At 38.4% G+C, this 26,159-nt stretch overlaps 1 protein-coding gene across 1 annotated transcript; it reads left to right on the plus strand.

Moving 5' to 3' along the window:
- Positions 1–7,625: 7,625 nt before the first annotated feature.
- anxa2b (annexin A2b) lies at positions 7,626–24,112 on the plus strand. The gene is made up of 13 exons (XM_084742576.1): positions 7,626–7,766; positions 11,875–11,936; positions 13,566–13,659; positions 17,773–17,867; positions 18,033–18,146; positions 18,773–18,863; positions 19,702–19,781; positions 20,284–20,343; positions 20,540–20,633; positions 21,122–21,217; positions 21,368–21,426; positions 23,319–23,441; positions 23,895–24,112. Exons 2-13 carry the CDS (start codon positions 11,886–11,888, stop codon positions 23,952–23,954), a joined length of 1,017 nt encoding a protein of 338 aa, XP_084598702.1. The 5' UTR covers positions 7,626–7,766; positions 11,875–11,885; the 3' UTR covers positions 23,955–24,112.
- Positions 24,113–26,159: the final 2,047 nt, after the last annotated feature.

Raw genomic sequence — 26,159 nt, forward strand, 5'->3', positions numbered from 1 at the left:
AATAAATATGAGGAAAAATCTAAAGGAGGAAATGATACAGTAATGAAGTAATAAAATATGAAATAAATGCGAAAGTGAATAATTAGGGGAGTTAATACAAAGATAAATAAAGATGAAATCAAATTAAAACAGAAATATTTATTTCACATTTTATCAATTCATTTATACATTTTATTTTTGCTGCATTTAATGGCATATATATTTACTTATTGAGTCAATTATTTATTTATTTTGGCCATTATGAGCCTCCATATATTTAACTTGTGATGCACTTTAAACTTAGAGTCCCTGATAACTTTGGAAGATTTAAAAAACATGGTCAGAAGTTTTAATGTTCTTACATGCACATGTTTTAAGTAGGAATTGTATTAATCAATTGTAAGTTTCTTATTGGCTATTTTATTATTTCTCTGTCTTGTTTTGCTTCTGTTGTATTTCTGATTCGCTGCCTCATGTAATCTCAGCATCACTGAAAACGAGGGCTGCTCCTCAATGTATTCCTGAGAAATAAATAAAGGTTGAATGAATGAATGAATATTAATGTAAAAGCAGGACTTTGCTGATGTGGTTCAAAAGGATATTTTGAACTTTTTTTTTTAATATTAAAATAAGTAATAGAAAATGAAACAGATCTTCACATTTACGAAACTGCAGATGTCAAACTTTCAAGTTTATTTCATATATTAGCACTTTAAAATAAAAAGCACTTTAAGAATAACACATTTTCTGAATCAACCGATTGATTTAGCTGCACTTATATATATATATACATATATAAATATATATGTACACACACACACACACACACACACACACACACACACACACACACACACACACACACACACACACACGGTTTTTACCTGGTTGTTGTTTCTTCAGAAGTGATGGATGAAGAGGAAGGAAATTATTATTAGGTCACACAGCTTTTTAAAAGAATCTCTTCACATGTTTTCTGTGTAAAAATGTGAATCTTTAAAGTATCGAATAAACTGTCAAATAATTTGAGTGCAGTGAAAAGTAAAGAAATGAAAAGAAAGAAAGAAAATAGAAAAAAATAGAAAATAAATAAAAATAAATACTGTGTTCTAATAATAATAATAATAATAATAATAATAATAATAATAATAACAATAATAACAATAATAATAATAATACTATTTAATATTTGTTTGGTTTATCTGGATGTGTTACAGTAACTGTCACATCTGTGGATCTCTGAGGTCAAATGAGTTCACACTGCCCTCCTGTGGACAAACTGCTCACTGCAACGTGTGTGTGTGTGTGTGTGTGTGTGTGTGTGTGTGTGTCTCTGTGTGTGTGTGTGTGTGTGTGTCTCTGTGTAGTAAAAAAAAAAAAAAAAGAAAAGTAGTAAAAGAAATGGTGCAAAAATAATGAAATAAATAAATAGTGAAGTAAGATAAATAAAATGAAGCATAAAAGAAAGAAAGACAAATGAAAGAAAAGTGAAAAATAAAAAACAAAAGAAATAGTGAAATAACTAAAAAGTGAAATAAATAAAGGGTTAAAGAAAGAAATCTTGAAATAAATAAGTGACAAAATAAAAACTGAAAAGACAAAAACAAAGGACAAAAAGAGCAGGATGGGATAAAAAGTAGAAGAAGAAACAAAAAGAAAAAGAGACAGGAGACAAACAGAACAGAACAGAACAGAACAGAACAGAACCGTTCTCCAGTCTAACATGTTAAATCATCACATAAAATAAATACGGTGATTTTAACTCTGTGGTTTTTACAGTGTAGAGAAAATATTCTACACATCTGTTTCCAAATAAAGCCGCTCATGTTTCTGACCACAACACACAGACTGAACTCACTGTGGACACACACACACACACACACACACACACACACACACACACACACACACACCACACACACACACGCACACGCACACACACAATAAAAAAAGAAGTTTACATGTGAATCCATGATGCAGTTTTGACAAAAACAAACAAATTGATTATTTGTCGAAGACCTCACATCATTTCTGTCAGGAAAGAGAAATATATAATGATGGAAACTTTGTTTTTTTTATTATGATTAAATAACTAATTTAAACCAAACAGATGAGAAAAATGAAGACTTACAAAAACCATCTTTGGAAAACGTTTATTTGATGTGAACTTTGACCTTTTAGTTTGACTTATTTCCCATCTGCTAACATGGAGAGGGGCGGGGCTTATGACCTACACTACAACCAGCCACCAGGGGGCATCCAGATGTTCTGGACTCACTTTTATGGAGCTGTCATGGGGATTTTCAATCAGATTTCCTCCTCAGTGTCTTGTTTTAACCTCACACACACTCACTTCTCCCATCCAATCAGAACTGCTTCCCTGTGTTAGAGCCCGCCTCCACTTCCTGTTTCAAAAGGATGACATCACAGCAAAAAAAAAAAAAAAAAAAACTTCAAAAAGCCTCTTCACTGGAACTCTGTCCTGATTCTTTTTTATCAGCAGTTACTCCACATATCTATGAGGACATAGAGATTGTGATTGTGTTACCATGACAACACAGGCTGAGTGTGTGTGTGTGTGTTTGTGTGTGTGACAGAGAGTTCAGTTCCTCCCTGTGACCCCAGCTCACATTCCTAAAGATTACACAACGTTATAAACTTCTAACCCCCAATCAACCAAACTAATCAATATCTGAGAGGTCAAAATCATTTTTTAAATCTTTAAGCTCTGTTTCAGACTGGAGACTTTGTGTATGTGCCAATCTCTGTGTATTCAGACACAGGAAGTAATAGATTACATGTAAAGTGACGTGTGTTCATTATCTTCAGAGGTGGTTAAAGTCCACACAGTCTTTACTGCAGTACGAGTCCAGATAGTTGTGTTTAAAAAAAAAGACTCTGGTAAAAGTAGAAATACTGATTCATCTTAATCAACCGAAGAACAGTAACTAAGTATTTGTACTTAGTTACATCCCATCTCTGATCATCCTGGCCTGTAGTGAAAAAATGTTTCACTGGATGGAAATTTCACCATTAATTTGTCTTCAGAGGAGAAATATGTGATATATTTACTGTAGTAAATCATAAAATGACCATGATATATCAGAGGTTAAAGAAACATGCTAGGTTCTCTGGCGAGAACGCTACAGCAGCACGTTCTCCTCTGAAATATACATTTGATTGCAGAATGTCTGTTTTTATTTGCCTGTTTCAAGTTTATCAGAGTTCAAACTGATGCAGCAGTGAGACAGACACTGAACTCAGAGCAGTTTATATTCAGGCTGATCAACATAATAAATAAAACGTCCACAGCTTCCACACAGACACAGTTCTGCCTTTAGCTGTGAAAATCATCCTCATCAACCGAGAACGAAACATTTAAAGAAATATTTACAGGTCAGAACAACCACTAACATCACATTACATAACACACGTCAACCGCTAACTTTAGCTACACATGTCAACTGCTAACTTTAGCTACACATGTCAACAGCTAACTTTAGCTACACATGTCAACCGCTAACGTTAGCTACACATGTCAATCGCTAACTTTAGCTACACATGTCAACAGCTAACTTTAGCTACACATGTCAACAGCTAATGTTACCTACACATGTCAATTGCTAACGTTAGCTACACAAGTCAACCGCTAACATTAGCTACACATGTCAACCGCTAACTTTAGCTACACATGTCAACAGCCAACGTTAGCTACACATGTCAACCGCTAACGTTAGCTACACATGTCAACAGCTAACATTAGCTACACATGTCAACCGCTAACTTTAGCTACACATGTCAACCGCTAACGTTAGCTACACATGTCAATCGCTAACTTTAGCTACACATGTCAACAGCTAACTTTAGCTACACATGTCAACAGCTAATGTTACCTACACATGTCAATTGCTAACGTTAGCTACACAAGTCAACCGCTAACATTAGCTACACATGTCAACCGCTAACTTTAGCTACACATGTCAACAGCCAACGTTAGCTACACATGTCAACCGCTAACGTTAGCTACACATGTCAACAGCTAACATTAGCTACACATGTCAACCGCTAACGTTAGCTACACATGTCAACAGCTAACGTTAGCTACACATGTCAACAGCTAACGTTAGCTACACATGTCAACCACTAATGTTAGCTACACATATCAACCGCTAACTTTAGCTACACAGGTCAACCGCTAACTTTAGCTACACAGACCAATGTTGGCTAGCTAACCTGTCAGTACTAGTACTACTAGAGAGATACACTGATCAGTCATAACATGATGACCACTGACAGGTGAAGTGAAGAACACTGACTGTCTCTTCATCATGGCTCCTGTTAGTGGCTCAGATATATCAGGCAGCCATTTTGTCCTCAGAGTCGACGCGTTAGAAGAAGGAAAAATGAAAAAGTGTAAGGAACGAGTTTGACGACGGCCACATTGTGATGGTAGACGACTGAGTCCGAGCCTCCAGAACTGCAGCTCTTGTGGGCTGTTCCTGGTCTGCAGTGGTCAGTATCTATCAAAAGTGGTCCAAGGAAGGAACGGTGGTGAACCGGCGACAGGGTCATGGGCGACCGAGGCTCATTGATGCACATGGAGAGTGAAGGCTGGTCGGATGTGGTCTGATCCAACAGACGAGCTGCTGTTGCTCAAACTGCTGAAGAAGTTCATGCTGGTTCTGATAGAAAGGTGTCAGAACACACAGTGCATCACAGTTTGTTCTGTATGGAGCTGCAGACCAGTCAGGGCGTCCATGTTGACCCCGGTGCACCGCCGAACGCACCAACAATGAGCACGTGAGCGTCAGAACTGGACCACGGAGCAATGGAAGAAGGTGGCCTGGTCTGATGAATCACGCTTTCTCTTACATCACGTGGATGGTCGGGTGTCTGTGCGTCGCTTACCTGGGGAACACATGGCACCAGGATGCACTATGGGAAGAAGGAGGAGCACAACAACGAGTTTGAGGTGTTGACTTGATCTAGTCGAGTATCTGTGGGATGTACTGGACAAACTAGTCCAATCCATGGAGGCCCCACCTCACAACTTACAGGACTCAAAGGATCTGCTGCTAACATCTTGGTGTCAGATACCACAGCAGACCTTCAGGGGTCTAGAGGAGTCCATGCCTCGACGGGTCAGGACTGTTTAGGCAGCAAAAGGGGATCAATACAATATTAGGCAGGTGATCATAATGTTATGACTGATCGATGTATGTTGTGACCCTAAATCTGACACAGACACAGAGACTGTGACTGACTGATGGCTCATAATTCCCACTGAAAATCTACTTACACACAACAAAGCTGGAATATATCTGGAGAAAAATGAATAAACTTATGGTGAACATACAGTTATTTTATAGTTAACAATGTCACCATATTTTATATTGAGGCAACTTAACATTAAGTTGCATGTTTTAACAGGTAAAAGTAAAGTAACCCCCTCGGCTCTGTGTGTGTTGTGTTTGTTTCACTGTGTTATTGGCCAAATACCAACAATTATCTCTGAAATCTTATTAATGAGTTCCACTGCAGCCTCCCCCGTTCTCCACGCAGCAGAACGTGAAGTACAGTGCAGGAAAAAACGGATCAGTCCTCAGGAATCCTTGAAAAAATGTTGCTGAATTGGCATCTCATCACACAGAGGCATGAGAACGACAGACATCCATCAGGTTTTCATGATACCTTCCTACAAAGTGAGGAGAGTCGAGCTCACGCTGCTGGTGGAGGTAAAAATAAAAACAGAACAGAAAACAATGGAGCTTTTTCCGGTCACCATGAACAGTTTTCTGTCTGCAGGAGTTTCCTCTTGAAGTGGACGAGTTCTGAGTTACGTAACAGAGGAAAGAATGCAGAGTCCAGCTGATCAGAGAACAGTCAGAGCTTCAATCTGAACACAGAGGACCTGCAGGTTTCTGCAGACTGTTGCAACTTTCACCTCACTGAGACCCAGAACATTATAACATGTCATGAAAATTACTGTTTGTCATTTGTAAATGTATTATTGTGTTTTATTATGCAGAGAGATGAGCAGCCCGTCACTGTACGGTGTGTATCTGCTCTACGACTCTGCAGGTTTCCACTCAGACAACAGTGAAGCTACATGAGAAACATCAGATGTTCTGGGAAGAAGAGAATTCTTGTTGAAGGTTTTTCTATGAGCGACCAAAGTAACACACCCCTAAAATATTCATTTTCTGTGTTATTGTAATCAAAATTTTAAATTCTCAATGATTTGGTCTCACTCAGTTTTCCAGACCACAGAAGAAGAAGAAGAAATAATTTGACCAAAAACAACCTGTCTCTGCAGTGAGCGGTGCCTCTTATTATAAGGAGTCAGGTCTCCGTCTCCACATAAAATTGCACATAAGCACAAAGTCTTTGGATTTCTAACATTTTGTCTGTGTAAAGGTTGTTGGACTGATTCTCCAGCAGGGTCTGTAACACTGAGCCGTCCCCCGAGTGTCTCTGAAACTCTGCCAAAGGTGTGTTGGACACTGACTTCCTGTTTTGATCCAAATCGTCCACCAACAGTTTCACTTCTGTTTACTGCCTCACCTCCAGACGAACAGATGCAAAACATTTCAGCCACAGGATACATTTTTCTGTCTTTAGAGGTATTTCCAGTTGTTAAAGAGGTTTACTGGATCACTGGGAGGCGTTTAAATTACTGGTCAACCAGTTCTGCCAATATTTATCTACACAGCAGGTGATAAAGTGGGTTTGTCGGGGTGGAGGGGGGGACTTTATGGATCTGATTGAGGTCATTAAGTTACAAGAATTTCAGGTGAACGCACCCACCTTTACAACCACAGGTGAATCGCTGCAGGAAGTGACCTCACCGAGGGGGTAGCTTGGGCGTCAGGGTGACCAGCGTCACAGGACAGCTGCGAAGACAGAAGATTCAGCTGCAGCTTTGGTCAGAATGTTCTTCAGTTCATCATTTGCTTGTTGTGTAACTAAATGAACCCATTAATGATGTAAAAACACAACAAGTCAAAAACAAAACAGCGTTAAACACAAATAACATGCAAATGACGTAAAAGACGTAACAAGATACAAACTGTGAAAGACGTAACTAGACAAAGCAGACGGAGACGGAGACTCTGTGCTTTGTACATTAACAGAAATGTCCTTCAGAGGACAACTTTTTACTTTTATTTTCTGAGGACATTTCAGAGCCTGAACTTTTTTACTTTTACTGCAGTAAACAAGTTGAATTAGTACTTCTACTTTTACTTGAGTATGTGTACTTCTGTAGTAACAAATATGTGTACTTTTACCACCTCTGGTTGTAGGTTGGTGATGGGACACTGGTTGTCCAGTGTCCATAGAGAGACAATAATCAACACATGTAATTAGTAGTAGTAGTATCCATACTGTTGCTATGGAAACATACAGTTTATTAGACCTTGAACTACACCAGATGTCCTGGTATACTGCTTTAAGGGACACCTGCCAGCCAATCAGAGAGCAGTGTTGTCTCTGACCTGAGAGTGAGACAGAAAGCAGGCGAGACGATCTGAGGAATTTCTGTCCATGCGTTCAGTCTGATGTGTAAAAGTTTCATCCACTGAGTCATGCAGGCTCTCAGATAGGACTGTGTGTGTGTGTGTGTGTGTGTGTGTGTGTGCGTGTGTGTGTGTGTGTGTGTGTGTGTGTGTGTGTGTGTGTGTGTGTGAGTCAGTGTGAGTATTTAAACACCACACCCTGTCCCCGTCCAGGATCATAACGGAGCTGCTGCTGCTCGCTGCCTCGCTGCTGCTGCTGCTTCTGTGAAGGTAAGAAACCACGAACTCCACCTGCAGCTGTTTTCATTTAGAGAAACCAGGAATAAACCTTCACCTCGGACACAACAGGAAGTGCTTCTTGTTTCTTTAACTGCAAGAAACAGCTGTTGAAAAAGTCTTTTAGGATCTATCACAATCTAAAAGCTCCCTCAGGAGACTCTGGATGTGATAACAGCCGGTTGGTCGATGGGTGTGGTCGGGTAAAGTCTTCCCCTGCAGACCCGCTCTGCTCTCTGCTCCTCTGTAATTACCAGAGTATCATGTTCATGTCATTTACTGAGGGAGGATCGCAGAGAGGTGACGGAGCGCTGCACTCCTTATCTGGACAAAATGGGGGGTCGAAATTACAGTAATGCAGTAATACAGTAATTTTATGGACCAAACAACTAATCAGTTAGTGGAAGAGTCATTGCCAGATTGATCACTAGTTGAGAAAACAGGTCCACAGGTGTATGTACCTGTGCTCAGAAACATCCCAGAACCACTGAAATAATCTGACTGTAAAAGTTACTTTAAACATCACAAGCGAACCGTAATATAATAATAAATGTTATAAATAAATAACGATAATAACAATAATGTAAATAATAACAGGTAGAGGTGTGATTTCATTTAACATCATCATCAGACTGAGGATTTGATCATATTTGTCATTATTATTATCTGCTCTTTAAATCTAAAGTGATCAGACTTCGGTATGAGCCAGTATTTTTTGGTTCGCTCTGCAAAGGCAGAATACAGGAACTTCCAAATAAGGTCAAAGGTCAAAGGTCAAATCAGAGGTTAGGATTAATATGTAGAAACAATAACCTGATATAAAGACATAAAAACACATATACAATTATCTGCATGCAACTATTTTGGCTCGACAACAAGAAAACTGAGAAGTTCCTGCCTTTTTCTTTTGTAGGGCAAACTTGGTGTTAAGTCCAAGGCTTTTATTTTGAAAGCAGCTGGAGGGAGCTGCAGGGAGATGATTGGCTTAGAAGTAATTATTTTCTCCGCTGCTTGGAACCAAACACAAACTGTTAATTAAAACCTACATTTGTATGTTTTTGGCAGCAGAAGTAGCATTTTTAACTCTGAACCAAAACCTGGGATTCATCACAAACTTCAAAATAAGAGTCTGACCTGCAGTGGTGGGAAAGTACAAATACTTCGTTACTGTGGGTTTTTCAGGTGTCTGTACTGTCTTCACTTGAGTATTTTTTTTCTGAAAACTAATCAGTTTTCCATCTGAACACAAATATATATATAATATATAATAACTTTCTCCTCGTCACATTTTCTAAACAGACTCATTACTTTAGTTTGAATGACTCTGACGTAAATTATTGATTATTGTTATTTTGCATCATTGTGCGCCGCCTCCAAACATCAAGACTGATTTCAACCTAAATGGACGGAACAATAAGACACAGAAAAGATGATTGACTGGTGGATCCATCAGAGGACGTCACACAGGACAGACGGGACGAGACTTAACGAGACATAAAAGACAAGATGCAAATGACTACTTCTACTTTTACCAGAGAATTTTTGTACATGAGTATCTGGACTTGAGAGTATAATGTGTGGACTCTGCTGATCTGATGCGTTAATCAAACACGCTGAGATTTTAGTTTGAAAACTGTGGATGAGAGAATGAGAACATTTAAACCTCCACAAACACAAAAATGATTCTGCCTGTTGGACTGAAACTCAGGACGCTTCAGGACTGTTTGTCTCAGCTGTTGCTAGGTGATGAAACGCTGCCCCTCACACACTTCCTGTAAATGTTTTGTAAGAGGGTCAAAGGTCAAGAGAGCTTTTCCACTTTTCATATTAAAATCACAGTAACTTTACAGTCTGTGGGCTCATGAAGACTTATTTATCTCCAGGTGTGTGTGTGTGTGTGTGTGTGTGTGTGTGTGTGTGTGTGTGTGTGTGTGTGTGTGTGTGTGTTTTACAACGGGCAACATTCTTCTTCTTCAGATCTGTTTGCTTTGTGATCCACTTCCCTTATCTGCAGACACACCCTCCCCCCAGGCATGTCCCGGTCAATAAATCAAACACACCTATCTGAGCTCTCACTCTGAGGCGTTTACAGCTCCACATGTTCACAGACGATTGTTTGCTCGTTCATTTTTAGTAAATCTGAAAAGGAAATCAAATATTTTCACTGCGAGAAGCAGGAGAAATCAAACCTGTGATAAATAATAATAATAATAATAATAATAAACTTCATTTGTCTAACAGTTTTCACACAATAAATGAGGCCCAAAGAAATAACATGCACCAAATAGGACTGGGCTGCAACATTTAATCACATCATGAAATGAAACTAGATATTGTCTATTTCTTTAAAAGCTGAACTTAGCAGACTGTTCCGTTTTATCATTTGTCTTTAAGCACTTCGTTATAATATCCACATTACTGATGATTATCTATCAAAAATATCATTGTGTTAATTAGGGATATTAATGATTAAGCATTAAAAGTTTAATCAGTGAAAAATGTATTTATCAATACTTTAGAAGTAGTTTTGTCTGGTCGAGGCGTTGAATAAGGAAAAATTGATCGATAAAAGAGAAAATAATGAAAAGAAGAAAAAAGAGATTGTTGCAAATTTTGTGAATTTTAAAGGAAATTTACAAAATCTGCAACTCTGGAGTTAATATTTTGTGAAAGCACCAATAATCAAGCATACAGTATTCATTATAAAATCAAAGTCATTACATCATTGCATTTGGTCAAAAAGCAATAATATAACAAACTTATTTTATCACTTTGATCACATCCACCAACATGCTGTCAGTCACAGCCTATATGATCAATAATTATTGATAACTTATTCACTGTTGTTCCTCAGCTGTGTCTCTCAGGCTCAACACCAAGAAGAAGACATGGAATAAAACAGAACTAGAATTAAAGACAAATTAGATGGAAAATAAAACAGAATCTCTCTCTACCTGAATAAAACCCTCTCCTGTGGCTCGGTTGGTGGACGAGGCTGTCGGTCCTCTGCAGCGACCGCAGGTTTGACTCCCGCCTGCGGCACATTTGATCCGTGTCGCCCCCTCGCTCTCATGTCTTCAGCTGTCATCTGTCAAAGAAAAAACAAAACAAAAATAAAACATTTCACTGTAAAATGGATTACAAAATAAAACTCATTGAATAATAATAAATCAATAAAAATACAACATTTTAAATGAAGAGTAGCAGTGAAGTATCTCTAGTCTGTTTTTAAGATGTTTTCATGAGCTGAGGACCCTGATCTCTTTGGTTTGTTCTGTTCAGTCACTGAGACTAACGGCTCTCCATCCTTTGTTCCCACATACGTGAAACTGTTGGACGGCTGGTTCAGACAATTATCTGCACAGCAAGCCATGACATTTGTCCAAAATGTGCAAAGACCAAAAACACAACCAAGAGATCAAGTCCAGTGAGTCAAATTAACTGAGGTGACGTTTAGCAGACAGCTAACAGTTTGTTATCCATAACTATATCATTTAAAGGTTTGAGTTTTATTAAAACAATCAGCCCAACACTGGTTTTTGTTCCAGGCTGTAAACGTGTTTATTTCTGCTGTAAAATCACATTTTAATGTGGAGTTCTGTGAGGATCGACTCACTGTTGGAGCCTCAAGTGGCCATTGAAGGAACTGCAGTTTATGGTTCAGTGTTGGCTTCATTCTTCATCCAGGAGGCTGCAGCTTGGAAGCAGCGTGGAATAAACATCATAACTGTACTGTTTCCATGTTAACTGGAGAGCAGCCGCCTCACAAGACTTTCATCGTATGGAAATAAACTGGTGGGATTTTTATGAACATGACAAGAAATTCCTGGAATCCTTGAAGATCCTTGATCCTTTAACTGTAATTAGATCTGTGATGGAAACTATTTTAATCACAGATGAATCTCTTCAGAGCAAAAATACCAAACACTTGGTTTACACACATTTAACTGATGGACAAGAAAGGAATCGGCAGGTTAATGGATGCAGAAAACAAACTGTTAGTTTCAACCCTAAATGGAATCATTAGTTTTGTAATCCACCCGTCTTTGGTGGAAAAGATGTCGTGTCAAACTTTCTAACCGTCCGTCTCGACTGTCTGCAGGTCGACTCAACATGGCGCTGGTGTCCGAGTTTCTGGGCCAACTGACGCTGTCGTATGGAGGGGTGAGTCACCTGCTGATGACATCACACAGGACGCAGTACTGCACTGGAGAACGATGAGATAATTACAATAATATTAAATGTGTCCAGATCAACCAGCTGCAACGTCCTGATTCACAGATCGAACCTCTGTGGAGCTGCTCTCGTTTTAAAGGGAAAGTTCTGCACTTTTCATGTTTTTTCATCAACATCAGAGTGAAAGTGCAGAATTTTGCCTTTAATGTTTGTTAGATTATAAAACTGTACAGGTTCTTGTATCTTTACTGCCTCCACAGTGTGGAGGTTCTGCAGTGTTTTACTGCCGTTATAAAGCAGGAAACAAACAGGAGTGGTTTGTTCTCCACCCAGAGTTTATCTGATAAACTGAAGACGAGGCGGCGCTGCACAGATCAATAACTGATCAATAATTCACTCAGACACTGTGTGAAGAATCACACAATGAGACTGATGGAAACACTTCAGAAAACACACTGTGTTTTTTGTTCCTGTCAGACCTTTTCCAGAACAAACTCTGCAGAACCAATCAGACGTTTAATAAACATGTGACTGAATTTACATCCAGATTCAGACTTTACCTTCATTAATCAGCCAGTTAGCAGACCAACATTATCCCCTTCAACGGAAGAACCCTCGGAACCCTTTCAAAGAGTTCTCCAGAGAACCAAACATAAAGAGTTATATCCAGAACCATCTGTGAAAGGTTTTTCCTAGAACCCCCAGTGAGAGGTTCTACAGAGAACCTTTCAGTATCGACTCAGAGGTTTCTATCAAGAGCAGTTTTATATTTCAAGGGTTTTATCGAGAACACATTTAGAAAGTTCTTCTGAGAACCTTTTTATCTCCCAAACTTTTATCCAGAATCAACCCAGGGGGTTCTTAGTCTTACAAAGAACCCCTGACAAACCCTTTCTTCCAAAAAGGGCTTTCCAGAAGCAAATAGTTCTTGGTAGAACAAATACATACAGACATAAACCTGAGTCAGATTCTGTTTATAAGAGTTTAAATCACGTGACTCAACATTAAGACAAACCAAAGGTCGTACCTTCAAATCAGGATCTCCAGCCTGTTTACACTGTTCAAACAGATTCAGCTTTAAAGGAGACCAGCCTGAGTTTTACAGGTATAAATCAGCTCTTAATGAGACAACAGTCTCCAGGTGTGTACCTGCCAGAGAGGGAGGGGGCGGAGCTTCCACAGTGAGGGAAAAATCTGGACTGGTCTCTTTAACCAGGCCACAGGCCGACCAATCACATCGGGTTAAAATAAATAAATCAAACAGTCGCTGGATTTAAAACGACATCTAATATAATCCAGGTCCATTTCTGTCCTGTGACGATCGTATCAACTTGAGGAGTCAGTCAGAATAAAAAAGTAAAAAGTTTCAGTACAAATACTGTAACGTTGATACTTTAAGTACATTTTGCTGATAATACTTCTGCACTTTTACTTGAGTAATATTTAGAATACAGGACTGAAGTAAATTCACTGAATACAAACATTAAAAAACACAGCAGGAAATCTCCAAAGGACCGTACAACAATCTCCTTTACATTTGTTTTTTTCCACAGGGGCCACCGTACATATGATTAGCAGCAGACTGTGAGGTAACATGTCTCCTTCTGTCCTCTGTAGGAAGCAGAGCCCACATTCCCCACCGTGGTGCCGGTGCGAGACTTCGACCCGGACAAAGACGCTGCCAGGATCGAGACGGCCATCAAAACTAAAGGTGAGAGGGTCCATCAGCTGACCTCAAACGTCTGATGGATCACTGAACAGGAATTAAAGCACCACTGACTAACACTTCATACTGAAGTGTGTCTGAACGGTGAGCCAACGGCGCTACTGCACCGGTCTTTGAACTGAACAGTCCACTGGTGTTTCTGGCCGAGTCACTCCACGCCATGTGCATCTGCATTTTCATTACTAGTTTAAATGTGCTGAGTCATGCCTGAGATGGACCATTATAGGAGACTCAAAGTGCATCCAACCACCTGCAGGCGGGTCGTCGTATTCTGCTGAGCCCAATCCTGTCGCCTGCTACTGGTGGCTAACAGTTATAGTTAGCTACGTTAGCAGCAAGTAATCTGCTAAAACTATCTGTCCATCAAGAAAGTGAGAGTTGAAGCTGAGCAGCTGGAGGAGAAACCAGAAACTTTTCTCCATAAAATATAACTGTTCCACCCAAGAATAAAGTTATAAAGTTGTGTTTTGTGTTTACAGTGAGGTGAGTTTGTAGACGCTGATCCTCCAGTGTCCCATGAGCTCTTATATCAGAAACGATATGAGCTGCAGTCCACAGTGAGAGAAATGACGTTTAAATTATGTCTGAATCACACATATGATGTTTGTCAGTTTAAAAGATCATTTTACACTTTAAGAAAGTTTCAGTTTGTTGTAGTTTAGTTTCATTTTGTGTGAAGCCACTCAGTGAACTACATCTCATCTCGCACAGTAACACCATACTGTACGTCGCCAACATGGCCGCCAGCTCGTAACGGTATCTTATGTTTAGTGTTTTAGACTCCCAGTGCTTTTATCAGTCGGGAAAAGACAGAACGAGACAGACCTGTTGGTCATGTGACTCGTACGAAAACACACAGACATCGTCATTCAGCAACTAACGTTAGCTTGTGTGACAAAGTCATGACATCATTTACAAAACTTCTGGGTGTGTAATCTTTCTAATTACTTTTCTTCACAGTCTGATACAGTTTTATGACGAACTAAAACTTTCTTGACTTGTAAAGTGACAAACATCATGTGTATAATCAGGCAGATGGCAGCACATTTTGCTCCTGTAACAATTCAAACAAGATAAAAAAAAAAAATAGATGCCTCTTGCCATTTAATACCGTTCATATTTTTTTGCAGATAAGATGGCCCACTGGAAGGGGCGGGACCTTTTCTCTCTTTTCTCCGTTGTACATCCGTGCTCCAGCAGTGTCATAAGCAAGAAAGTGTTTTCATTGGATGCTAATTTTATTTTATTCACCCCAGAGTGCAGGATGAGTCATCAACAGTTTAAAATCATTCAATCATCAGGACAAACTGAAATACCATTAACACCAGAGAATATCTGCAGAACAACTTTTTAAAACCTTTGTTAGGGCAGATACTGGTGTACAGGAGACATACAGCACGATACATAAGTGATAAAAACACAAAAAAATACAACTTTGACATTAAAAATCTTTAAAGACACCTTCAAGCTGGGAGCCGTACTGTGATGGAGCTGCAAGTCCCTGCAAGGCTGTTTGCATATTTTTGTATAGTATGTTAGAAATGGAAACAAAAGTATAATACAGATAATAGAAATACTGCACTTTCTTGCAGTACTTGAATGTGGATGTGGCCACTCAAAGATGACGATACCACCAGCGGCCCTGAGCCAATCAGAGTTTGAGACTCGTGCTCCAGGACGCACTTTTCTTTACTTGCAGAGCCTTTAGACTTTTCCTGTTTCCGTGTCGTGGGATTGTTTTGTTTCTCTTCAGTTTTCTTTGAGGACAACGAGCCACATGTGTGATTTCATCCAGCCCACAGTCAGATATCAGATTACTGCCTGGCTCCCGTCCACGTCTGAGCTGTTCAAACCATAACAGCATGTTTTCTGGTCAGATTGGAAGCTGACTAAAGTTTGTGGAATTCATGTGCAGAGGCCACTGAAAGCCTGAGTGTGCAGCAGTGAGGGGATCGAACCTGTGAGGCAGCCTGTACACGTCTGACTCTGCTCTGTTTGTGACTGTGCAGAGAGCTGCAGATGTTTCCAGCTGCTCCGACTCAGCTTCCTGTGTGTGAGCTGCAGCAAAAGCAGGACGTCCCTCAGCAGCCGTTTTATCAAAACACTGAAACAAAGAAACAGAGCAGATAATTAAAGAGTTTAACACACGAACACAGATGGATTTAAAACAGACTTCATTCATCTGTTTGTCTTTGCCACATGAACAGCTGAGAGCATTTAGTCGTGTTATGTAAGACATTTGATTTAACTTCATGGAGCCAAAACATCTGCCAGGAACTACAGAAATGGATCGATCCTTCAAAATAAAACAACATGCAGTGTAACTGCCCTTCAGAACGACACACTGACGCTTCGATCAGCAGGACGTCATCATCTGTCACTTCACTGATGGGGAATGAATCTGTTTCATGGTTAGAGGTTGGTTAGGTTCAGACTGGGGTTTGAGTTACAGCAACATGCTGTAAAATGTAAATTTAATTTTTATAACTTGACGCCTCTAAAGTCTCGTGGCACAACTCAGTTTTACACCACTGTCGAACCAACTTACAGCAACCTGTAAAGACTCGGATCTGGATCATATTTGATGGAGAAAAGGTTTTCCTGTTTTTCCTCTGATGTTCTCTGGATGTTCTGCCTCAACTGGTATCAAATAAAACAAGATGATGCATTGGAATAACAAAACAATGTTCCTCAGAATTAAACACGTCTGACTGGCTGGTTTAAACCAAATATGAATCCAGGAAGAGCAAACAAATCCAAAGAAGGTAAAAGTGCAACACAAACATCCATAAAAAACAAAGCAAAGTTCAAAACTGAAGCATGAATCCAAAGCCCCGACGACGTGAAACTGACACAGACACAAAACAAACAGACAAGCACCTGAAACAAATGATGGTCAAAAAGGACAGAAAAGGACAAAGACAGGAAATAAAGTCACAGAAATAAGAGGGAAGACAAGGACTACAAAATAAAACAGGAAATAACTCAGAACTTTCTGCGATTACGAGTCAGAAACGCCTCAGTCACTGAGATTCTTCGGTAAGATCAGTCAAATTATTTTGTTTGTCACTCAGTGTTTATTCCTATAACAGACAGAAGCTACAGAGAACATTTTAAATAAGAGGAATTATAAATATATTTTTATATTAAAAACTGTTGACTGATGAGAGAAGATAAAGGTTCAGCTCTTGTTCTTATCTGCATCATTGTACTCAGTATTCAAACTCAACAGAAACAAAATAAAAGTCATTAAAAACGTCTAAGTTTGTCTTTCCACTGTTCCAGAAATCACCAGCTGTGATTTGATCAAAGTCTTTCCTTCATTCACTTCATGAGGGAAGACGGAGCGTGAAGCTCAGCTGATACTTCAGGATGCACTGATTTTATAACTGAACTGTAGGAAGAAGAAAACTTTTACTCTTTCTGACAGTGAGAACATCAGATTTTTTCACTTCAAAGAAAAGCATTAAAATATGAGACTTACTGGTAAAATACAGTCATGTAGACTCATATAGGAACTGAGTGTGAAAATAAAATTAATTAATTAATTAATCATCAAATACTGGGATATAAACAGCCAAATCTGATTCGAGGGTCAGTTCTACTAAAGACACTGATGGCTGCTGTTAGCTCGTTAAATCAGTATCAGCTGTTAGTGATCCCTCAGTGTTCGTTAAGTCATAAAATCAAAAATTACACATAAATTATTAATATACAAACATATCATTTTAACAACGTCCTTCTGTCGTCCAACACATTCAAATAAATAAATAAATAGATAAATAAATAAACAAATTTATGTCTAATCTGACTGGAAAAGCCTCTGAAGCAACATTTTTAACAGTAAAATTCTCCAATCGATAATCAATCATTTTTGTGTCAGTGTTTCTTAAAAGTGTATATTTATGACAAATGTTGCACTGCTCATGGCCACACCCCCAACAGTGATGTCATGGCGTACTACTGGCATAGATCAATGACAAAAACCCAGCAGAGTTAAAGAGGTTAAAAAATGTGAATATTTTTAGCTTCTGAAATCAACATTGAAAGATTTTAAAGCTGAACTTAAAATTTAAACTTGTTCATTAAATCCTGCAGGCGTAGACGAACAGACCATCATCGACATCCTGACCAAACGCAGCTACGAGCAGCGGCGACAGATCGCCTTCGATTATGAACGACTCGCCAAGAAGGTCCAAAATATTTCTCTTTCAGTAATCATGTTGATGTTCATACAGGGAATCAGAGTTTTTTCTGAAGTAGATTCTGCTTCAGTGCTAAAAGTGACTTTATTATTTCTTCTAAGACATTTTGAAAGACATTAAGACGTTTCATTAACTGTCTGTGTACCTCTTCAGGATCTGATCACGGCCCTGAAGGGGGCGCTGTCCGGCTCTCTGGAGACTCTCATGTTGGGTTTGATGAAGAGCACCGTTCAGTACGACGCCTCTGAGCTCAGAGCCTCCATGAAGGTCAGAGTCACCAGCTGCACAGTGGAACCCAGAACAAACATTTATAAAAACTGGGAAATATGAACAGAATGAAATGATTTAAAAAAAACAAAACAAATCTGAATGAGCTCCACCTGTTTTCTGTTGCAGCATGTTGCCTTTTATATTTAAAATGTTATTGTATTAGAATATAAATATTAGTTGCTCAGGAACAAAACCATTAAAATAATTTGACTGTAAAAGTCTACTGTCACATATTAACAAGTGTTGTAAATAAATAATGATAATAACAATAATGTAAATAAGAACAGGAGATCAGATCAAATGGAAGTTTCTGCCTTTTGCTTTGGTATGACCCAATATTTTTTGGTTTGCTCTGCAAAGGCAGAATACAGGAACTTCCAAATAAGGTCAAAGGTCAAATCAGAGGTCAGGATTAATATGTAGAAACAATAACCTGATATAAAGATATAAAACTGACACATATGCAATTATCTGCCTGCAACTATTTTGGCTCCACAACAAGAAAACTTTAAAGTCATTTTTCTCAGTTCTGCACTTGGAGAAGTTCCTGCCCTTTTCCTTTTACATAACAGGAGTGTTAACGTGTAAAACGAGGAGTCTTTACCTGCTGGTGTTTGTTTCAGGGCCTGGGAACAGACGAGGAGACCCTGATCGAGATCGTCTGCTCCAGGAGCAACGAAGAACTGGTGGAGATCAAGAAGGTCTACAGAGAGAGTAAGTCTGGAAATATTCTTCTGATAATAATCAATAAATCTGATACGGAGAATCTGATGCATCGTGACCACTGCAAAATAAATATTTAATATTTTAACTTAAAGCTTCTGTCAGTCAAAAAATGTCTCTTTAGCATCATCTAGTGGCAACAGGAGGAAACATCAAAGTAAAAAAAAGCACAGCAGGTCGTTTACAGTCAAATATTCTATTATAGATTAACATAAATGAAACATGTCAGATTAAAATTCATAATCTCCATGACATCTGTTTATCATGAAACACTATATATGTTCTGTTCTAGAACTGTTCTTAGAAATAGTCTGTTCTGTCTGTTATTTTTTTAAAGCCCATGTTCTGTTGTACTCTGTTCTAATCTCTTTAATTCCATTCTGTTCTGTTTAGAAGTAGAACTGTTCTCTTCTGTTCTAGAGCTGTTCTATTCTATGACTGTTCTATTATGTTGTAGATTTGTTCTGTTCTGTATAGAACTGTGCTTTCGGCTCTAGAGACGTTCTTTTACCTTCTAGAGTTTTTATGTTCTGTTCTAGAACCGTTCTGTTCTTTACTAGTCGTGTCATAATCATTTGAAGGTGTATCTGGTATCACAATGCATTTATATTATAAAATATAAAATAACTTACATGATAGACATTGTTCCATATTGAACATCTCTACGGTCAAAGTGACTCAACTGACTCTATTTGAAAATGTCTGTAGCATGTTAGCTAGCTGACAGGCGTGTCAGTTGAATCTAGCTGGTGATCCTCCGTGGCTAACGTTAGCTACATCATAGATTTAATTACATTTTTCATCATTCAGATCTTTTATTTCTCTGCAGTGTTTAAGAAGGAGCTGGAAAAAGACGTAGCAGGAGACACATCAGGAGACTTCGCCAAACTGCTGCTGGCTCTGGTTCAGGTAGCTTAGATGCTAACTGTTGCTAAATGCTAATATGTTCTACTTCTATTCTGCTGAGTTGCACCACAAACCTCAGTTTAGTTTTTATTCTGAGGATTAAATGTAATTTTGTTGCACCAAAACTTAAACTTTGTGATCGAGTATTAACTTTAAATAAAAACTGAACTTAACCTCAAAGTTACACTTTATGAGTTTTAAAATGAATCTTTGGTTGGATTTAGAGAAGTTCCTTCAAGGATAGAACCCAGCTGAGTTTCATGATCCGTCTCATAATGCCATCAATGTTTTAGCTAACAAACAATGTCATTTCTAAATGTTTTAGTTCGCTAGCAGACAATATAACCTTTGTTTTTATATTTTAGCTAGTTAGCAAATAACGCATCATGAAGGAACACAGAGAAGCCCCGCCCACTTTTTATACTCACACAATAACAGAAACACGAAGCGGCTGCTGTGATTTCTACAGTTTGAACACTGAAATGTGATTTTTCTTCATCTGCAGACGAAGAGAGACGAACCGTCGAATGTGGTCGACTATGAGAAGATTGATGACGATGCCAGAGTGAGTCACAAATTTATAAAACATTTTTTATCCGTCAAGACTTCAAAGGATGTGCGATCTCTAAAAAGTCCCCCTAAAAATTGAAATGCAGATTTTGTTTCATGTTTTAACACTCAGTAATTGATCACATGTATCAATTGATCAATCAATAAATCAAAAGCACTTTTCTCTGTGATGTCACGTGTGAACGTCTCAGTCTCTGTATGAAGCCGGGGTGAAGAAGAGGGGAACCGACGTGGCGACGTGGATCTCCATCATGGCTCAGAGGAGCGTCCCCCACCTGCAGAAAGGTGAACTACACCTGTAACACTGCATGTATGATGTCATGTCCAGATTCACTCGACACCAGACAATAATCCTAATCCTTAATTTTTAATATCCATGTTTATTTACTGACAAGGTTGTAACTAATTACTTTTTTTCAAAGTAATAATGTTTTACTGAATTTAAATGGGTTTGTTACTTGTTACTTTTGTCTCACCTGAAACCACAGAGAACAGGTTCAGGTGATGTTTACATCTTAGTTTAATGTACACACTTACAAAAAAAAAAAAAAAAAAAAATGCCTAAAAGCATCGCAGTTTTTTAGAAAGGTTTCCATTAAATCAGGCATTTTAGGCCACAATCCCCCAAAAATGTCCTGTGAAATCCTGGAGGGACTGTCAGTGAGAAAGTTTCTCATGTGGTAAATTTTGGTAACAGTTAATAAATGGACATGACATTACACTCATTACTTTGTTTGTGTTTAAAGTTGCACATTTTGTTTTTGTGCCGTCAGTGTTTGAGAGATATAAGAGCTACAGTCCGTACGACATGAAGGAGAGCATCAGGAAGGAGGTGAAGGGAGACCTGGAGAAATCCTTCCTCACTCTGGGTAACAAACAGCACATCAAGTACCAGACGGGGACTTTTTAAAGGACTATTCCGCTGTGATTTTAGTTCATCAAACAGTGGAATGGTCCTTTAAGATGACAGGACAGGTGGTGAGGACATCATTAAACGTCCCTCTGTCTTCTCTTCACAGTGGAGACTTTTGAAAACAGGCAGCTGTACTTCGCCAACAGACTCAGTGAAGCCATGAAGGTACATTTTCATACTCTGACCAGGGTAGAAAGTAACTAAGTACATTTACTCAAGTACTGCACTTAAGTACAATTTTGTTTACAACTTTACATATTTATTTCTATTTCTCTTCATTTCAGTAGCAAACATTGCACATTTTACTCCCCTGCATTTATTTAATAACTTATGTTACTTTGCAGATTAATTTTAATATAAGTATAATCAACTGATAAATTCTATATTATTAAATCAATAAGATTTATTGATTCACAGAGGAAAAGTTACAAGCTTCCCCACAGTATATATACAGCAATATATTAATACACTGAAAATGAATCCCACATTTAACAGCTGCAACATTAAAGAGATGAACACATTAATGTCTATAATTATAATAATATAATAAATACTATTCTCTTATGGGGCATTATGCATAATGAGTACTCTCAGTACTTTAAGTATATTTTGCTGCCAGAACTCTTGTAGTGTAAGTCACATCTTTTTACTTGTAACAGAGTATTTCTACACGTGTGGAGACGAATCGGGTTGCAAAGATGTTCAACTTGTAAAATGAAGTTCAAAAAACAACAAAAACATTTCATGCACCTGTACAAGTTTACAAATGTACAAATGTAATTATGTTTTGCAGCTGCAGAAATATTCTGTGCACAAGGTTTTGTAGCTGTAGAATTATTTTGTGCATGTGTTACACAGGTGTAATTTGCATGTGTACAAAAGTTCTTTAGTTGTGTACAAAAAGTGTTTTGTGCATTTGAAATTAAAATATGCGCAGAAATATTTTAAGCAGTGAGGTTACACAAAGTCTGAGAAATGGACTCTCAAATTTCCTATCTTTTTATGTGACCCTGAAGTTACAAAGCTACGAGTCATGAACATGGTGGAATTAAAGTTGAAGTTGTGAGTACCACCTTCAGCACCGTCCATCTTTTCTATCAGTCGTCACACATCAAATAAAACGTTTAAGAGACTCAACAGAATCTTATTAATGGACACAAGGTGGAGCTTTTGATGCAGTGATTTGACACGTCGTACACGTGCTTATGGGGAAGTTTCATCTCGTTGGCCACACCTCCACAAGTTTGATCAAAGTGTCATATAAAAAAAGTCATATAAAACAACAACACAAAAAAATAAATGCTGATTTTGTTTGGGGTCGTCTAAATATGACATCTGCCAAATTTAGTGAAGATCGGATGAAATATTCGCCAAAAGAAACAAAAATCCAAAATACCTTCCACACCGTCCTCCATCAGTCAGTCTGTCCTCCATCAGTCAGTCTGTCCTCATGTCTGTGTTGTCCTCCATCAGTCAGTCTGTCCTCATGTCTGTGTCGTCCTTCATCAGTCAGTCTGTCCTCATGTCTGTGTCGTCCTCCATCAGTCAGTCTGTCCTCCATCAGTCAGTCTGTCCTCATGTCTGTGTCGTCCTCCATCAGTCAGTCTGTCCTCTTGTCTGTGTCGTCCTCCATCAGTCAGTCTGTCCTCATGTCTGTGTCGTCCTCCATCAGTCAGTCTGTCCTCCATCAGTCAGTGTGTCCTCATGTCTGTGTCGTCCTCCATCAGTCAGTCTGTCCTCTTGTCTGTGTCGTCCTCCATCAGTCAGTCTGTCCTCATGTCTGTGTCGTCCTCCATCAGTCAGTCTGTCCTCCATCAGTCAGTCTGTCCTCATGTCTGTGTCGTCCTCCATCAGTCAGTCTGTCTTCATGTCTGTGACGTCCTCCATCAGTCAGTCTGTCCTCATGTCTGTGTCGTCCTCCATCAGTCAGTCTGTCCTCATGTCTGTGTCGTCCTCCATCAGTCAGTCTGTCTTCATGTCTGTGTCGTCCTCCATCAGTCAGTCTGTCCTCTTGTCTGTGTCGTCCTCCATCTTGGTTTTTTCCTGCGTCTCTGCAGAGTAAAGGAGCGAAGGAGAAGGTGGTGACCAGGATCATAGTTTCTCGCTGTGAAGTCGACCTGATGAAGATCAGAACAGAGTTCAAGAAGCAGCACAAACGATCACTGTACCAGACCATCGCTGTGAGTACCACTCTGTGTGTATATATATATATATATATATATATATATATATATATATATATGACATCGACCTGAAAAAACAACCCAAATAAAAAGTAACATGGAATGATATTTATTATTAGCTCAGTTTCTGTGAATCAGACCAAAGACATAACATTTAAAATAAAAATAAATAAACAAATGATTTTTTAAAACTATTTAATGAGACAATTTATGAGACTGACCAAAATTAAAATCAAGTAAAGTGAAAAGTAATTTCACCAACAAATTAAAACTCACTGTGATAAAAGTATATTTAATGAGCTTCAGTTTTGCTGTACATGTAGGTTAAATATTTAATGATCAGTTTATTAAATATGATGCATTTTATACATTCAACACCACATAAGATCAAACTTTAATGATACTAATATTATAATAAGTTATAATATATAATAAGATGATGTGTTTCAGGAGCACACTAAAGGAGACTACCAGAAGGCTCTGCTCAGTCTGTGTGGAGGAGACGACTGAGGACTCAACTCAGTTTCCCAGAAGGCCGCTGGGTTTGAAACGTCAGCTGACTGCAGATCTTCTTACAGTGTTGGAGCCTTTTTGTTTTTACTTCCATGTGAAACAGATCATGTGACCTCCATCGCTTCAGTTTGTGAAATAAAAACTTGTGACCACCAGAGGGCAGCAGAGAGTCTTACTGATTTTATTCAAAGCATTTAGAAACATTAAAGATAAAGTGCAATTTTAAAGATAGTTTCAAGAGAATTTTTCATTCTGTTTAACTGTGTACTTGTGTACTACACTACCTTTCATACAAGAAGACAAAATTTACAATAAATTAGACATGTACCAAGCTGCACCAATAAAAAAGACTGAACATAAAGTTTTACTTTCTGTGAAATTCATTCTCAAATTAATATTTTTCAAACCTGAATGTATCCAATGAAAACATTCACATCAACAACAGAGTTTTACTCAACATGCATATTTTTTTGGACCAAGGACAATTTTTCTGAAGTTCAGGTTCTGATATGAAAACATCTGACCAATCAAACTGCATATTGTTGATCATGTTTAAAACATTCACTCTAGTTTATGTGATAAAAGAGAAAACTACAGAGACGATGATGTGTGAGGAAGAATAACGGATGAACAATTTCTTTTTGAAGCTAAATAATTTGTTTGAAAAATCGCCTCATGCTTGGTGTCAATATGTGCCTTCGTCTGCAGCAGAGGTAGGATTTCAGTTTTGTCTTTGTGTAACTTCGAAATTCTTACTCATTTATTTATTTATTTATTGCTAAAAGACAATAATGGAGTTTTATAACTGCAGTATCATTTGGTTCAACAGAGATGTAGAGTTACGTGTCATCTGCTCTCCAGTGACGAGGCGGCAGCATGTTGAGAGAAAAATAACAAAACAGATGTTTCTCAGACACGTGATCTCCACGACTGACGTAAAACTTTCTTTTTTAACCAGTTTAACACACAGAAAGTCAGAAAGTCCAACCAACTTTTTAATATGACTGATTAAGATGTCATGGCTGATTTTATCAAAGGCTTCACTGAGGTCTAAGAGAACAAAGAATGAAACCTTATTTTCAGAATTTATCCTGAGGTCAAAAGTCAGACACGACCAAATGTCACCTCAGAATTATTCACTATTTCGTGTTGTTGCTTCACGTTACTGTTGGTGTCTAAAGGTCTGTTGAAAGCATCTTCACATGAAAACTGACATAAAAATAAACATAAAACCTGAATAGAATGCAAGAATGAATGTTAAAAAGGATGGAGAATAAAACCCACTTCATGATACTAACAAAGGTGAGATAAAAATAATGATGGAAACAGAATATTAACAAGTAAAGACTGAAATAGAGTTTATGGAACGTATAAAATAAAGTCAAATAAAACACTTGAACTTCAGCTGCCTTCCCTGAAAAATAAACGTCATGTTTTCTATAGTTTGGGGTGTAACTGACAAAAACTGCTTTTCTTCCTGCTGTTTCTGGGAACCTTCGACAAACCAGCAGCAGATGATCACAGAGTTCTTGAAGACGAGTAGGAACAGAGGAGTAAACGATGTAGTTTGGTTCCAGTCTATAAAGGCCTTCGTATGTCAGGAGAAGGACATTCAAATCAATTCTAAATGTCAGAGGAAGTGAGTGAAGAGCAGCTAAAATGAGACAAACTCTTCTCTTCTTGGTTTCAGTTTGGACTGAGCTGAAGTCTCTTAGTGGTTTTTCAGGAGATTAGTTACAAAGTGCATTACAGGAATCGAGTCGCCTTGATATAAAAGCCACAAATCAGTTTTTAGCATCTTTGTGATTTGTAAACGGTCGCACTTTAACTGTTTCTAAGGTGGAAAAAATCTGTTTTGTCACCTTGTTGATACGGGACTGGAAGCTTAGATCTGAATCTAAGAGAACACCAAGACTTGTAACCTCAGGTTTAATCCAGATTATTAAAAAGTGTTTCTCTTTTTGTTGATGAGTCGGACTTCAGTTTTGTCCTCGTTTAACCTCAAAAAATGTAAATAACGGAATTTATAGCTGCAGAATGATTTGATTCAGCAGAGATGTACATTTGCTTTTAAGACGACTGATGAAGGAGGAAGGAAGGAAGGTTTAGGAGTCTTTGCAGCTGAACCAGTGTTGTTAGGACAGATCAATGAGAGCCCAGTTCATGACAGGATGCTCCGTATCTGATGCACTTCCATGTCCA

Source organism: Lutjanus erythropterus, chromosome 1 (genome assembly GCF_056507025.1).
Source record: "Lutjanus erythropterus isolate fLutEry1 chromosome 1, fLutEry1.hap2, whole genome shotgun sequence".
Lineage (NCBI taxonomy): Eukaryota > Metazoa > Chordata > Actinopteri > Lutjaniformes > Lutjanidae > Lutjanus > Lutjanus erythropterus.

What these genes read in the sequence shown, in the direction of transcription:
- anxa2b (XM_084742576.1), top strand. Translation starts at nt 11,886, where the DNA reads ATGGCGCTGGTGTCCGAGTTTCTGGGCCAACTGACGCTGTCGTATGGA. An exon ending in GAAATCCTTCCTCACTCTGG is followed by an intron (nt 21,218 to 21,367) that starts GTAACAAACAGC and finishes TTCTCTTCACAG; the next exon opens with TGGAGACTTTTGAAAACAGG. An exon ending in CACTGTACCAGACCATCGCT is followed by an intron (nt 23,442 to 23,894) that starts GTGAGTACCACT and finishes GATGTGTTTCAG; the next exon opens with GAGCACACTAAAGGAGACTA.